Raw genomic sequence first — 15,609 nt, 5'->3', positions numbered from 1 at the left:
TCTAACTTTTTTAAAAAATCATGTCTGCCTTAGAAAGCCTATGCTTTTATTCCTGACCTGTGTCTCCTCAAATTCTGCCATCACCCTGCCAGTCACCAGAGCTGCTGGCAGACGCCCTTGTGGTGACCCCTTACTATCCAGCCAACTTCTAGACCCAGCTATTAAATTCCTCCGCAGCCACAGATGACTGGCCCAAGTTAAGCCAATCAGGGTCTCACCCTCAAGGTTCACTTGGCATATGACCCAAGCCAGGCAGCCCTGGCTTTTCCCCATTCGCTCTGGCTGTAAAATGTGTGGGGTGCAAATGCTGCCGTGTTCCCACGTCTGAGACTGTGACCCATCCTCAGTGGCATTCAAGAGGTCCCAGCTGTGACTGTCAACAGGATCACAGCCCTCCTTTCCCTTCTGCTTGACTTAACAGGAGCTGTATTCCTATTATTAGCAAATAAAAGGCACCCTCAGAGTCCAGTGAGAGGAGTCCTGTGGAACTGCACCCCCTACCCACCCACTAACCATCTTTTCCCAGCAATAGGGGCTTGATCACCAGGACTTAAAACCACAGCTCAGCCCACTCCGGCTGTTCCTTAGCCCCTGGCTGGCCTCCCAACAGTTTCCTCCAATGGTCCGCTACAGTCACAGCTGCATCACCCACCCGCCTCTCCAGGCTCACCACGCACCGGCCCCTCCGCGGCGTTTCCCAGTTGACACTTAGAGCCTGCACATTTACATTTTGGACTTTTCTTGGGGCGAGGGGCTGAGTTTCCTATTTCTATCCATTAGGAAATCACCTACTTCATTCTCTGACTCAAAAATTAGCTCCTTTGCCAGAGGCACGTCCTCTTAGTGTTACTCCCAGTACGTACACCTCATGGTAACTAGAGCAGGTGCTATCAATACCCGACGGTGCACCCCACGTGCTGACCACTTGGGCACCCTCTGGTTAACTACCAACCCAGCACCTGAGCTTCTCAGCCTGGCTGTTTCTCCAGCCGAACCTGCTCTGTCTGCCCCCTAGGCAGTTTGAAAACTACTGTTAATTAATGCCCAAACTCACCACTCAAACAGCCTTCTGCCAGTGGCTAATGAGAACCTCACCCCTTCCGTTGTAGAGGCTGCCAGTGTGAGCTAAAGGTCCAGCTCCTCTCAGGGTGACTTCGCTTAGTAACCTACTCTCCCCAGCGAGCTGCTCAGTACCTGTTTCACTTCTGAAATGTTCTTTATTTTTTCAGACAGGTTTCACTTTATAGCCCCGGCTGGCCTGGAATTCACTATGTAGACCAGACGGAGTCAATACCACAGCCTCCAAATGTTTCTCCTGCATGGACGTATGTGCCTCAAGTGCATACTGTGCACTGGAAAGACAAAAGAGGGTGTCAGATCCCTGAAACGAAAATTGCCGACAATTGTGAGCCACCGTGTGAGTGCTCGAAACCAACCCTGGGTCTTCTGCAAGAGCGGCAAGAGCTCCTACTGCTGAGCCATTTCTGTAGCCAGAGTCCAGGCCCTTAGGAGGGCGGTTTCCTCTGCTTTGCATGGAATGTGTTTTAAGAAGATGGGCCTGAGTCGCCTGCTGACTCCATCTCTTAATTCTTTAAAAATCTCCACACTATTTGCTTCCTTTGCCTTTTTTGCTTTTTAAGCTCCAGCACAATTTCATTACAAGTTTAAAAGAAAAAACTCCAGAACAGATAAGCTGTGAGGCTCAGTGGAGTCGCTGGGAGGAGAGAAATGGAGCAGAGAAAGAAAAAAGGAAAAAAGCTACTCCATTTACCCAGCCTGAAGTCAGACACATGGTGGGGAAGGATCCTTGAGGGAAAAACTAAGACGCCCAAGGTATTGGAGATGCATATTTAGCTTCTGGCTGGCATCTGAAAGGAGACAGAAAAAAGAGAAAGTTGTGCTTTGTGACCCAGGCCTCAGAGAGGAGGGCAGGCCCAGCCGAAACACGTGGTGTCTTGTAGGGACTCCCACCGTCCTGTCTCCCATGGTGGTTTTACTGATCTCCACTGACGCCGCAGACCCCCACCACGTGGTCTGCCCTACTCTCTTGCCCTTCCCTCTGAGTCAGTAATGACAGACACTGGTTCTCCAACCTCACTTCCCTTCACTCCTTTCATTTGTGGTCCCCTTTGTGCTACCAGGGAGAAGAAAAACCTAGGGCCTAACATGCAAGTGCTGGGCCCGAGCTGCAGCTCCAAGGTCTCTACCCACCTCTATTATTTATTATTGTGACAAGGCACCATGTAGCCCAGGCTGGCCTCAAACTCTCTCTATATGAGGCTGCCCTATAACTTCTAATCCACCTGTCTCTACCTCCAGAGTGCTTGGATTACAGGGGTACATCACCACACGTGGTTTCTGGGGTGCTGGGGGCTTGAACCCAGGGTTTCCTGCATGTTAGGCAAGCGTTCTACCTACTGAACTACACCCTCAGCCTCATCTGCTTTACACAGTGAGGCCCACCCACCTCAACAGCTATCCTGTTTCACTGTTTCCTTGCTTTTTGTCCACACCTTTCCCTAAAGTTCAGAGAACAGAGACAGCGGGAGCATCATCAGAGGCGCAGCTCACAGGGGCTGGGTTGTCTGTTTCCACAGTGGGCCCTCGTATGCCCCTGCAGCTGACCGCAGGCCTGTTCCTCACATTCTTGCCCTTCCTCTGCCTCCCCACCCTACTGTTGACCTCAACGACCCCTGAGAGGCCGTAGGACAGAGCTCTTCCCACTAAGTTATACAACCAGAATTTGCAGCCCTCCTTCCTTCCCTGTTTTGGTAGGAGTTGATGTGGCCAATCCTGCGTGTAGTACACTCTTGGAGACTTCCTCACCTGAGTCTCTCTCTCCTCTGGTGTGAATACGATGGTGTCTCGCTACCTCCAAAGCTCAAGTGCTGGGAACTTGTCGAGACGGCCAGATGTCAGAGCTGGGTGACTGGGGAAGACTCCTGCTGCCTTTAGAAAAGACTGTGGGGCCCCAGTTTGTGCTTCCTGGTAGCTGATAGAGGCAGGCACCTAGCTGGGCTACACTCCTAGCTTAAATCTTTCCTGGTAAAACAAGCCGTCCCTGGGGATTTCACTGCAGTAATACAAAGCCGGCAGCAGACACTCCCAACTGCCTCGTTTCCATTACATCTGAACACGCTCAAACTTAAGAGTCAAGAAAACATTTCCGTGGTAGTCTTCCCTTCATCTCACACTTAGTGCATATATGAATATACGCGTGTACTTTTGGTTATTGTGCTTTGCAAACAAACTTAGAAGGAAGGCATGCTGCCATCCTCTCTACTTGTAACCTCTGGCTTACTCCCCAGACTCCTGTTATCTGGTTTCTGGCTTTGCTGTTCGGGTCCTCCATGACTTCCTTATTGCTAAATGAGTAAATCTGTCCCAGTCCTTATCTCGTCTGCCCCCTTGCAGGTCCTACCTGACCCTCCTGAGAACCCTTGTGCTCTAAGCCCTGCTCCACTTCCTGTGTTAGTGTGTGCTGAAGCCAGGTTTGCTTCGAATCTCAGCTCCACTAAGGCTTTGATTTTTCCTTGCCTGTATGTAGAAGGGGTCAGAGAGACTTCCAGTCCTGGGTTAATGTGAGATCAAGGGAATTCATAGTATGGTAACGTAGTTTTTCTGAATCTTTGATATGTTGCTCCATGTCTTCTTTCTCCATTTTTGAATATTCATCTGTTGCAGTCCAATTGGAAAACAAAAAACACTGAAGGTACTTCAATCTGAGGGACTTTAAGTACAGGGAATTAGTTGCCTAGGTGATAAGAAACCTGAGGAGCCAAGAGGGGCATGAAGATGTCATCAAGAACAGCAGGAGCAGAAGCTCCCATGATCCTCAAGACTGGAGGGTCAGTGGAGAATCCAGTCACTGTAGATTCTAGCTGAGCAACAGGGCTGCTCCTCCAGGACAGGAAGCAGCCCGGCCAGCTTCACTAGGAAGAGGATGACAAGGGGAGATTTGACCTCTGTCTTAATCCTTCATTCTGGTCTCTCACCAATGACTTCTAGTGACAAAGTATGGTCCTTAGTGGGCAGGTGACATGGGGAACCCCCAGTCTTTCCCAAGATGTATTAGATACTGAGGGAAATATATTTCTTTTGGGTCGGGGCAATTGTTTCCCAACATGCAGAGTGGCTGCTCAAGAATGAGGTCAGAGCTATGCATGGTGGCATAGGCCTTTAATCCCAACATTCGGGAGGCAGAGGCATGAGAGATCTGAGAGTTCAATACCAGCCTAATCCACAAAGTGAGCCCTAGGACAAACAAAGCTACATAGTGAGACCCAACTCAAAATAAAATAAAATTAATTAATTAAAGTCAGAGGTAAGTAAACTGGAAGAGAAAGAGAAGGCAAGATGGTTTGAGTTCTGAAGCTAGCTTGGTTAGTACCTAGCATGACTTCCTTCCTTCTGTTGACACTGCTTTGCATAAAACTGAAAAAAAATCAGCTTAAAATATGAAGTGAAGCTGGGCTATGGTGGCACATACCTGTACTCCCAGTACTGGAGAGACACAGACAGAAAGATCTACAGCCTGGTCTACAGAGTGAGTTCCAGGGCAGCCAGGGAGTGTGTGTGTGCGAGCGCGTGTGCGTGTGTGTGTGCGCGTGTAGTGTGTGTGCCTGTGTGTGTGCGTGTGTGTGTAGTGTGTGCGCACGTGTGTGTGCATGCATGCGTGTGTGTGTGCGCGTGTAGTGTGTGCGTGTGCGTGCGTGTGTGCATGCATGCGTGTGTGTGCGTGTGTAGTGTGTGCATGTGTGTAGTGTGTGTGCGTGTGTGTGCACACGAGCGTGTGTGTAGTGTGTGTGCGTGTGTGCGCGTGTGTGTATGTAGTGTGTGTGTGCGCGCGTGTGTGTGTAGATGCACGTGTGTGTGTGAGTGTGTGTGTGTGTGTGTGTGTGTGTGTGTACTTTGGGAGTGTCCAAAGGTAGTGTTTGAGTCCCAGTGCTCAGGTACCTGTGCTTGACTTGCAGGAGGGCTGAGGTGGCAAGGACTATGTGCTCATCTGGTCCTTGAGGATTAAGGAGGCTTTTAGGAGTGAAGTGGGGTGTGAAGACAGCACTATCGGAGAAATTAGCTTAGGCAGAGCTCCAGGGATGGGAGGTGGGGAGAACTGTGCTAGCAGTAGACGACAAGCGGGCTGAAGCAAGCACATGCATTTAGAGTGTCTTAAGGTAGGGATGGTGAGAGGACATGGGTAGGAGAGGCCTGAGGCCCTCAGTGCACTGATATGGATGTTAGCGCCACACCCTCCTTCTGTTTTGTTCTGCCTTGTCTTGTTCAGGTAGACACTCAGCAGGGCTACAGGGCTACTGAGTGAGGTTACTGAGTTTGTACTCAGTGGTTGGGATAGGAAGAGTCTGGCAGTGAAAGGCCAGCTATGAAGGACTGTGGCAGAAAATGGAGTCATTGCCTGGGGAGGAAGGATTTGCAAGTATCCAGATGACTTTAACTGGTAAAGTAGGGACTGGCCTCCTAGTCCAAGGGACTGGAAATGATCTGTACCTTCCCAGAGGCGAAGGACTTAGCTAAGAAGCAAGGGTGGTAGGGATGTGTTCAGAAGACTAGAATGTGGCGGTAATGAGTTATTTCAGGACAGAGTTTGTCTAAAGTTCACCATCGAAAACCTGCTCAATGGGAGGAGAGATGGCTTATCAGTTAAAGAGCACTGACTGCTCTTCCAGAGATCCTGAGTTCAATTCCCAGCAACTACTGGTGGCTCACAACCATCTGTAATTAGATCGGATGCCCTCTTATGGTGTGTCTGAAGACAGCTACAGTGTACCCGTATGCATAAAATAAATTTTAAAAAATCTATTTTAAAAAAGAAAAGAAAAGAAAACCTGCTCAAATGAATGCTGCCCTGGGAAATTCTTCATTTGATCACTGTGAATCTGAACAGGATGAGTTCGGATGAGTGGATGGGGCTGCAGGATGAAGAAACTGAGTTTAGAACTTAGACAAAGTGTTCCAGGTTAGCTTGTTATAGCAAGTAGCAAACCAGCTAGGGCTGGATAGCGAGAGAAAAAGAAAACAGCTCAGACACGGAGAGGTTTGTTGGCAGTAAAGGGAAGGCAGGACTCCATAGTGGCCTGGGAATGGAGAGCTGTGGGGAAATCAGATGTTCCATGATAGACACTGGTGGCTATGAGTACATAGACATCGGCTTGGCCAAGAAATACTGGTGATCTACGAGCACTGAAGCTTGCTAACAACAGGCTCTGAGTCCTTCATTTTGACCACCAGAGCAGCCAATGAAACCCAGTGTCATTTGTGTGTTCTCCTGTGTGTGCAGAGAGGCGGAGAGGGGAGCCAGGGCTACTCAGGGGAAGGTCTCAGGAGTTCGCTTTGAGAACTGACAGAGCCGGGAAAGCACGTGACCCATCTGTGTTGGACAGTGCAGGTACTTTTGAACTCGTATCTCTCAAGCCATGTGCCTGGCTCTGGGCTGGATGCTGCAGGTATAGGTGAAGGTAAGCAGAGGTCTGCCTCTTGAGTGGTCATTGTCCAGTGAGAAAGAGACACGCCAACAGATGGTCACGGTGGATGTGACTGGTACTTAACTCTGTGGCCCGGACAAAGTTAATGGTAGAATGCCTCCATCTCCCCATCTAAATTTTGGTTATAAGGGTGTTCTTACACTTAATTTTATTATGATTAGTGCATATGAATGCTCGTGTGGATATTCCATGGTACATGTGTAGAGGTCAGAGGACAACTTTCAGGAGCAGTTTCTCTCCCTCCACTGTGTTGAGGCCTCTATTGTTTCTGCCACTCTTTGTACTCCTGACTAGCTGACCCTCCAGCTTCCAGGCGATTCTCCTGTCCTCTCTGCCTCCTAGCTTGCTGTAGGGCTGCTGGGATTGCGTCTGACCTTTTATGGGTGCACCATCTCACCCCAGTAATCTCACTTTAAATAGAGGGCTCACCATTCTCTAAGGTTCAGTAGCCCACTGGAGGTTGATCGTCCCTAACCTGGAACTATGAAAGTCTAAATGCAAAGTGATACAAAATGACCCCAAATCTGAAAAGATAGCCATTACAATGTGTAAGATTTTAGAACAAAGCCAGGCATGGAGGCACACGCCTCTGATCCCAGCATCACTAAAACCTGAATCAGAGGAGGTATCAAATGATTTTCATACCAGAACTTGGGAGATAGAAGCAGGTAGACCTTGGTAAGTTTGAGGCCAGCCTGGTCTACATAGCAAATTCCAGGACAGCCAGGGTTATATGGCAAAAACCCATCACCCAGAAAGAAAGAAAGAAAGAAAGAAAGAAAGAAAGAAAGAAAGAAAGAAAGAAAGAAAGAAAGAAAGAAAGAAAGAAAGGAGAGACAAACAAACAAACAAACAAACAAACTTACTTTTAAAAAAATCCCCGTGCTCACTCACTGACTCTGTTCACTACAGCCAAGATACTGTATGAGTCCAAGTTACTTTGCTTTGTTGTGTTCTGTGTTCACCAAAACATAGCTGAGCCGGCATTATCTCAAAACTAGTGATGCAAGTGTGACCCAGTGGGGAGAGGGCCCTCACTGGCCACATTCTAGCTAAGCCAGGGAAGCCCAGGATCATAAGGTAAGTAAGAAAATAAAAGAGATGAAATAATAATTTAAAAACTGTTAAGAGGGGGTTGGGGATTTAGCTCAGTGGTAGAGCGCTTACCTAGCAAGCGCAAGGCCCTGGGTTTGGTCCTCAGCTCCAGGAAAAAAAACAAAAAAACAAAACCGTTAGGAGACCTGAGAGATGGCTCAGTGGTTAAAAGTACTGGCTGCTCTTCCAGAGGACCCAAGATTCAATTTCCAGCACCCACATGGTCACAACCACCTGCTAGGGGAACAACGCCCTCTGCAGACTTCCTTGGGTACCAGGCACACGCGTAGAACAGAAATACAAGCAAGCAAACTATCCAAACATATAAAATAAAATAAAATAATTAAACAAGTAGAGGTCAGGGTAGTAGCACAGGCCTTTAATCCCTGCACTTGAGAGGCAGAGGCTGGTGGATCTCTGTGAGTTCAGGGCCAGGCTGGTTTACATAGTAAGTTACAGAACAACCAGACCTACACAGTGAGACCCCTGTCTCTCTTTTTTTAACTTCTGTTTTCTGGTTTCTCAAGACAGGAGTTCTCTGTGTAGGCTGGCTTTCCTGGGATTGAAGGTGTGAGCCACCACCACATGACCAAAAAAAAACCAACAAAAGGTAGAGCATTACTGAAGACCAATAATGACCACACATACATACACACTCACACATACACACACACACACACACACACACACACACTCACACATAAACACACACACATACACATACACACACACACATACACACACATACACACATACATACACATTCATATATACACACACACATACACATACACACACACATACACGCACATATACACACATACATACACACACATACACACACACACACACACACACACACACACCCCAAATTACAAAGAAGTAGAATATCTCTAGTGAATAATCACTGCTTCCTGCTTGCCCAACATACTCTTCTCTCTGGTAACAGAGACACTTTGCTTTAATGTTCGTTCTCTCTCTCTCTCTCTCTCTCTCTCTCTCTCTCTCTCTCTCTCTCTCTGTCTCTCTCTCTGTGTGTGTGTGTGTGTGTGTGTGTGTGTGTGTGTGTGTATGTGTGTGTGTGTGTGCTCGCGCGCGCGGACCACTGAGAATTCACACACACAGGGTCTCAAGCACAATGGTAAGTAGTCCACTGAGCTGTTCTCCCATCCCAGTTGACTTTGGAAGTCATCCTCTTCCGGCCTGAGCTTCTAAAATATTAATAAATCCTATGTCTTAACATGGAGGGTTAGGAGCATGAATGTTGATCTCATTCCTTCACTGACAAAAATAATGTCTAACTCTTCAATTCCACAGGCACATTTCTAGATACACTTAATTTGTATATTCCACTTTTAAAAGTCCCTCAGGCCAAAGATACCTGGATTCTAGCTAGCTGTGCCTGATCCTCACAAACACGGGGTGTGGGTGTCTGACCCAATTCCAGTCAAGACAGAACTTTGCTGCTTGTTGCAAGTGACAGATTTCCAACACCATCAGCACCTATTCTAGCCATGCCTGCAGCCAAAAATATCTGGGTCCTTTCAATAGCTTGTACATTTTCCTGCAGCCAGCTTGCTTTTTTTGTTTGTTTGTTTGTTTGTTTTACACCCCCTTTAAAAGAATCTTAACTAGGGGCCAACAAAATGGCTCAGCGGGTAAAATGCACTTGCTCTGCCAGCTGGCAATCTGAATTCCATCCTCAAGAGCCCACTTAAGAAAGCCTGGTGTCTTTCACCTAGCATCACAATATCTCCAGATTAGGGGGGCCTGGGGGCAGGAGAATGGCACAGAACCCAGAAGCTCACAGCCCAGCCAGCCTGGATTAAGTAGCACCACAGAAACAAGAAACCCTGTCTCAAAGAGGCAAGGGAGAAGGAACTCAAAAAAAGTTATTCTTTGATCTCGTGCACACAAGCGCGTCCACGTACATCAGAAGAGACTAATAATAGTAGCTAGGTGTGGTGTTCCACACCTTTAATCCCTAACACTAGGAGGCAGAGGCAGGGAGTTCAAGACCAGCCAGGCAGATCTACACAGCAAGAACCTGTCTCAAAATAAAAAGTAAGAAGACGATGCATGAATATGTCCGTGTGTGCAATGTGGGGACCAGAGGGACAACAGTGTCCTCAGTCAAGGCCCCACGGATTGCAGGGATTACAGGTGTGCACCAGCACATCCAGCAAGCTCCCACTTGTGTTCTGAGACAGTCTCTTGTGGAAACCTGGAGTTCACCAGTTCAGCTGGCCTGGCTGAGTGTCATAAAGATCCTCCTGTCCTGTGTCCAGAGTCACTGATGTGTGCAATTGCCCTTTATATGGATGCCAGAGACCTGAGTTCAAGTGCTCAGGCTTGCACAAAAGGCACTGTATGAGCACAGCCATCTCCCCAAGCCACATGCTTTTTTTTTTAAATGGGGGCGTGGTAGTATGTATGTCAGGCGGGTCTTGAACTCTCTGTATGGCGACGATGACCTGCCTCACCTCCCAAGGTAATACCAGTGTAGGTACTGCAGGTGTACACTGCCATCAAGGTTCTGCTCTGCTGGAGACTGAACTCCAGCCTAGGGCAAGCTAGGCAAGCTCTCAACCAACCGAGTGGCCCCACGCCACCCCTGGGAGGCAGACTTCATTCTTCTTGTTCATCCAGGAAAACCTTCAGGGAGTCAGGCACTGTTCTAGGAACCCAAGATTATTTACTAACGCAGCAAAATCCCCATTCTCGGAATGTGCATGGTTACACAGCAAGTACTGTGGAAGGAAGAAAGCAGGGTAGCAAGGGGACTTCAGGACCACTGGCTGTTGGGAACTGGACTGTCTTAGGACTTAAGGACATGAGGGGGCGTGGCAAGTGGAGGTCTGTGGTAAATGTCATGTGGAGGGCACAATGGAGCAGAGGCCTGAAGAAAGCAAAAGGAGTCAGGGAATAGCCTGATTATGCGGGCCTGGAAGAACCCTTGAGAACCCTGGCCTTCACTCTGACTGCCATGGGAACATCCAGAGTCTTGAGCAGGCAGAAGGCACAGTTGCACTCCCGGGTTGGTGGCTGAGAATTGGTTATGTGATCCACTATATTAGTAAGCTTTATTTATAATATGTATTTATTATTGTTGTTGCTGTTGTTGTTGTTGATTGGGCTTTGGTGGTGGTGGTGGTTTGTTTTAAGACAGGGTTTCCTGGCTGTTCAGTCCTGAATTCATTGTATAGCATTGGGTTTAAAGGTTAAAGATTTAGGGGTTAGAAGAGATGGCTCAGCAGTTAAGAGCACCGGCTGCTCCTCCACAGCCCAGGGTTCAACTCTCAGCACCCACATGGCAGCTCACAACTGTTCACAACTCCAGTTCCAGGGAGTCTGACACCCTCGCACAGACATACATGCAGGAAAAACACCAATGCACATAAAAAAATATAATTTTTTTTTAGAAAGTTAAAGGTTTAAAGAAAAGCTGTCAAAGAGGACAGAGGAAGATCTGGAGTCCCATACCCAGGGATTGAAATGTAAAAGAAAGACACATTGGTGGCAGGAAGGGTCAGGAAGTAGGTGGTAAAGAAGGTGGGGGTGTGAGAAGTCCTAACCAAGGACTGGAGGCTGAGAGGGATCAAGTATTTCGTTTCAGAATGAACACCCAGGCACGAGGTTGAACCACTGAAGAAACTGCTCAGAATACGTGGACAAAAGTAAATCAGCAGAGAAATAGGTCAAGTGGTTTTATTTACATTTTAGCTGGAGAGGAATAATGAAGGGATACCAGGCCTGGTGGGTTTGGGTAGCACCAGGAGAATGCTTCCATCCAGCCCTCGGTAGACAAAAATTTATCCCACTGTACCACCATTTGGACAGTATGAGAAGACGATGGACGGAACATCACCACAGCCGCTCTTTCCTACGCCCAGAACAAAAAAGGCCATTTGGAGCTGTCAGCTACGCTGCTGGCAACACCATCTGAAGCCAGAGAAAGCAATTCCCTTCTGTGCAATAACCTGACAGTTTCTGGCCTGCCAATGCCTTCGTGCCCCTTACCCAGGACCAACCCTAAAACCTTGTCCAGGATGAAACCCCACGTCTAAAGAGGCAGGGAAAAAGCCCTTTGCGCAAGACTGAGCACAGCCCCTGACTCTACTCCTGCCCTCCAAGGGCACTTATGCTACCTAAACAAGGAAAAGACGGGCAAGAGGAGCTCCCCACAACTATCCCCATGTTTGCAGCTCTCTAGCTTCTCTTAACAAATGTTTGGGAGGGGTTGGAGAGATGGCTCAGCAGTTTGAGTACTTCCTACTGGTCCAGAGGAACTGAGCTGGGCTACGGGCACCCATGTCAGGAGGCTCACAGAGCCTGTGACTCCATCTTCAGGCAAACCAACATCCTCTTCTGGCCTCCCAGGGACCTGCGTACATCCAGTATCCATTCACACAGAAGCACACATCCACACGCATACAAATGCAAAATAAGTCTTTTTTAAAAAAATGCACGGGAACACATGTATGTCAAAATAAGAGAATAAAACCACAGAGAGAAACTGTAACGCTGAGCCTCGAAGGAAAAGTGACTGACTGTAAATTGGGCCCTGGAGACTTGTGTCATTTTGATGCTCTCCGCAGTTGTTGGGATATTTATTAAATGTTAAATAATTAACCATAGTGCCTTCAAGACTCTCAAAGAATAGATCATGTGGAGGAAACCATTCATAATTAGGTAAGGGTCTCACTGCCAGCCAACCAGATCTCAGTGAGACAGAACAGTTACCTTCCCAAGTACTTATTAGTAAAATGGCTGTAAGACTGGATCATAAGGAAATACTCAAAACATCTATACAGCCCAGTGGTAGAGCACTTGCCATGAGTTCAATTCACAGCAACACATACACACACACACACACACACACACACACACACACACACACAGTAGGTTAGAAGCAAGATGGCCACTCCATTCCTAGTATTCTCTAGGATTCACACCCTCTTTTCGCACTGTACCAGTGTCCCTCTATAAGCAATAGACACAGCAGAGGTATGTCACTTTGAGGATCAAAGTGCTGGAGACTGGGGCTGCCTTGGATCACCTTCTCTGGCAGAAACCAGTTACTATGTTGTGGTTTGCGAAGAACCACACGAGAGCCTAGTATTGATAAGAGTACTCCCAACCCAGCCTTCAGATGATGGCAGCTTCCTAAAGGTCTGACTCAGAACCACCCAGGTTCCTGACTCACAGATAGTATTTTCAGGTGCTAAATTCTGAAATAATTTCTTACACAGCAGTAAGGAAATAATTCAATTTCCTATGGAGAACCGAGACAGCAACCAAAGATTTAACCTTAGTTCTTTCTCATTCTACATCCATTCAAAATCAATTTCTCTGCTAATACGGGAAAAAATTATCATTCAGGCATTTAACGATCACTTTTTGAATGTCAAATATAAGGAAGGGTTTGCAAGCTGCCTATGTATTCACATAGTCTAAAAATCTATTAAAAGCAATGACCACAGAGGTATGGGTATGAATGCAAGAACGTATTTTGTGCTGTTCAATTAATCCATTTCATTAGCTTATGCTTTATAAACCCCTATCACTCCCTGATCATTCTGAGGGCTCAGGGCCAGCAAGTCACACTCTCCCACAGGAAATGTTACCTCCCATATGCCCTCCCATCTAAGGGAAGAAGTTAAGTCTCCCGGTTCCATTGATTCCATTAATACTAGGGAAAGGAAGAATTCATTTACCATTTTAGTAGGAGGAAGAAACCCTGATCTCAAGTGCTAAGAACAATCGGAATGTCTGCAACTCATGACTAAGTGGCAGCAGGAGCGTAGATACAATCGCTGCTCAAAATCCTGGTCATAGCCGAAATGGCGATGGGGGCGGGGGAGATGCTGTCTCTTCCTTCTCCTCACTGGACTTTGCTGTCTCTCAATGCAGCAGGAGAGTAGTATACCTCAACCACCAAGAGCCTCCCTCTGCACAAAGAAGGTCAAAGGGCGAGCTTGCTTTCCGTCAACCACAAAACCAGCCACTGCCAAACCTAATCAATGTGGTCTGCAATAGGAGGTGAATGAAGCCCTAGACCGAAAACCAGAGTCTCTCCTCCAGCCGCCGTTGAGGTCGAAGTCAGGTGACTCCTGGGGCAAACAGCAAACCTAAACAAAGATCACTCCCCACATGACCGACTGGGGAGAAGAAGAGCAAGGCTACTCAGACCCACCCCGGAAAGTCATTAGCCATTAACTCTTGTTTGTTTGTTTGGTTTTTTTTTTCAGCCCGGAGAAACTGGAGGCACCAACAAGTTATTTCTATTCTGCAGCTCCTCTTCAAGGAATGCACCTGGAGGGTGAGGGACCTCCTTCCCGGGACACAGAAGCGAAGTACCGCAGCACACGCCTCGGGTCCCCACATGCTCCCTGCCAACCCGAACCCCTCCCCACCAGCTGTCACCCGCGCTCAGGGCTACTCTCAGCCAGGGTAACACATGCCCTCTGGCCGCTCAGCCTGCAGCTGCGACCCCGCGGGGGCAGTGAGAGGACAAGCTTTGGCCAAGGGCTGTTGGGGCCAAAACACGCCTAACCTTCGGGAAAGGGGTTCCAGGGTGAGCGCGGCCCAGTGTCAGGGGTGGTCCTGGATCCATCCTCGTCTCCCGCTCCGCCCCAGGAGTCCCCAGCCCCGAGCGCCCCACCTTGTCACCGAAGCTGCGGGCCATCAGTAGGTCCGGGCTGGGCGTGCTGTCGCCTCCCACGGCCTCCTCGCTGCTGGAGCCCGCTAGCGGGTGGGGCATGTCGCGCAAGGACTGGGGCCCCGTGGACGGCAGGGCCTTGGGGGGCCCGCCCGCCATGGCGCGCTGCGCTCGGGACCCGCCGCCGCTTACTCCCGTAGCTCTCGGCCCTACTCGGCCTGAGGCCCTGCACTAGTCGGTGGGGGCAGCCTTCGCCCGATGCTTCTCCTGCCCGGGAGGATGAGCTTTCCTGAGCAACACACCGCAGATCCGTGGGCTAAGTCGCCGCGATCCCCAGCACCTACGGCCCTGCGCCCTGGTAGCAGCGCCACGCCGCCCACGGCTCGCAGCCCCGCCCCCGCGGAGCCTCTGCGGGCCCGGAGGGAGGGCGGGACGCAGGGTGGGGCGGGGCTTAAGGGAGGAGGTGGCCCGCCCCGCCCACCTCCCGGCAGGAAGTGCGCCCACCGGCAGCTGCTCCCGGCAGCGGCGTGAGTTAGGGTCTTCGAGCCACACTGCCCGCGCAGGAGGAAATAAAAATGTGGAGCGTATCTTAGTAACGTAAAGGGTTACGTGGCTCAGAGGAACTAGAGAGCACTGAGTAGAAAAACTACAAGGACATTTAAAGAGGCAGCGTCATATGTCTTCAAATCCACACTGAAGTCCCCATACCGGCTGGCTTCTGCAGCTAAGCTGGGTTTATGTAAGGCGAAACCTCAGAAGCGTGAGCATCCGTAAATAGCGCGTGCTACAAATGATTTATGGTCCTTGCATGCACACTTAGCCAACCAGTCTTCTGAAGAACCGTGAGGTTCTAGTCGTTTTTCATGCATGGATGGTTCCTATACTGGCCTCGGGCTGAACTGAATTGTTGGCATGGTGGAGACAGACCAGGCTTTTTTACTTCCAGCTCACTAAAGTGTATGTGCGTCCCTTTTTCCACTTACCTGTCACTGGCGCTTCTGTCTCAAAGGCCAAGTTAGAGGGTCATCTGCCCATCTAGCAAACACTTAAGAACTGCGTGTGGCTCACTGTGAAGAAACACATTTTTTTCCGATCCTTGAACTTCTTAGGTTTGTCCAGTTTACCTGTTTAAAAACGATGACAGGTTTTAACACTGAGATTCACAAAGGGCTCTATCTGTCACACTTTCTCTGGAAACAAGTCGTGTAGAATGCAGAACTGAAACCAACCCAAAATAACTACCAGAAGTCTCATGTAACTCCAGTGGTCCTCTTCTGACATAGTCCAGAGTTGAGTCCTTAGTACAGTAGCTGTTGTCTTTTATCTCCTTCAGAGCAGTCTGCCTTGGTTGAG

At 48.8% G+C, this 15,609-nt stretch overlaps 1 protein-coding gene across 5 annotated transcripts in view; it reads right to left on the bottom strand.

Moving 5' to 3' along the window:
- Snx30 (sorting nexin family member 30) overlaps positions 1-14,774 on the bottom strand; it is a 129,315-nt gene extending 114,541 nt beyond the window's left edge. Inside the window, exon 1 of one of the 5 annotated variants that reach the window (XM_063287322.1) lies at positions 14,152-14,774. In XM_063287322.1, coding sequence (XP_063143392.1) covers positions 14,152-14,415 — 264 coding nt within the window. In that variant the 5' untranslated portion in view covers positions 14,416-14,774. The remainder of the gene's footprint in view (positions 1-14,151) is intronic. The other 4 variants (XM_063287324.1, XM_063287323.1, XM_039109447.2 and 1 more) reach the window with 4 other exon arrangements.
- Positions 14,775-15,609: the final 835 nt, after the last annotated feature.

The sequence above is a fragment of the Rattus norvegicus genome, chromosome 5 (assembly GCF_036323735.1).
Source record: "Rattus norvegicus strain BN/NHsdMcwi chromosome 5, GRCr8, whole genome shotgun sequence".
Lineage (NCBI taxonomy): Eukaryota > Metazoa > Chordata > Mammalia > Rodentia > Muridae > Rattus > Rattus norvegicus.
The sequence above is the reverse complement of the archived record's forward strand: the minus strand, read 5'-3'. Positions and strand labels throughout refer to the sequence as shown.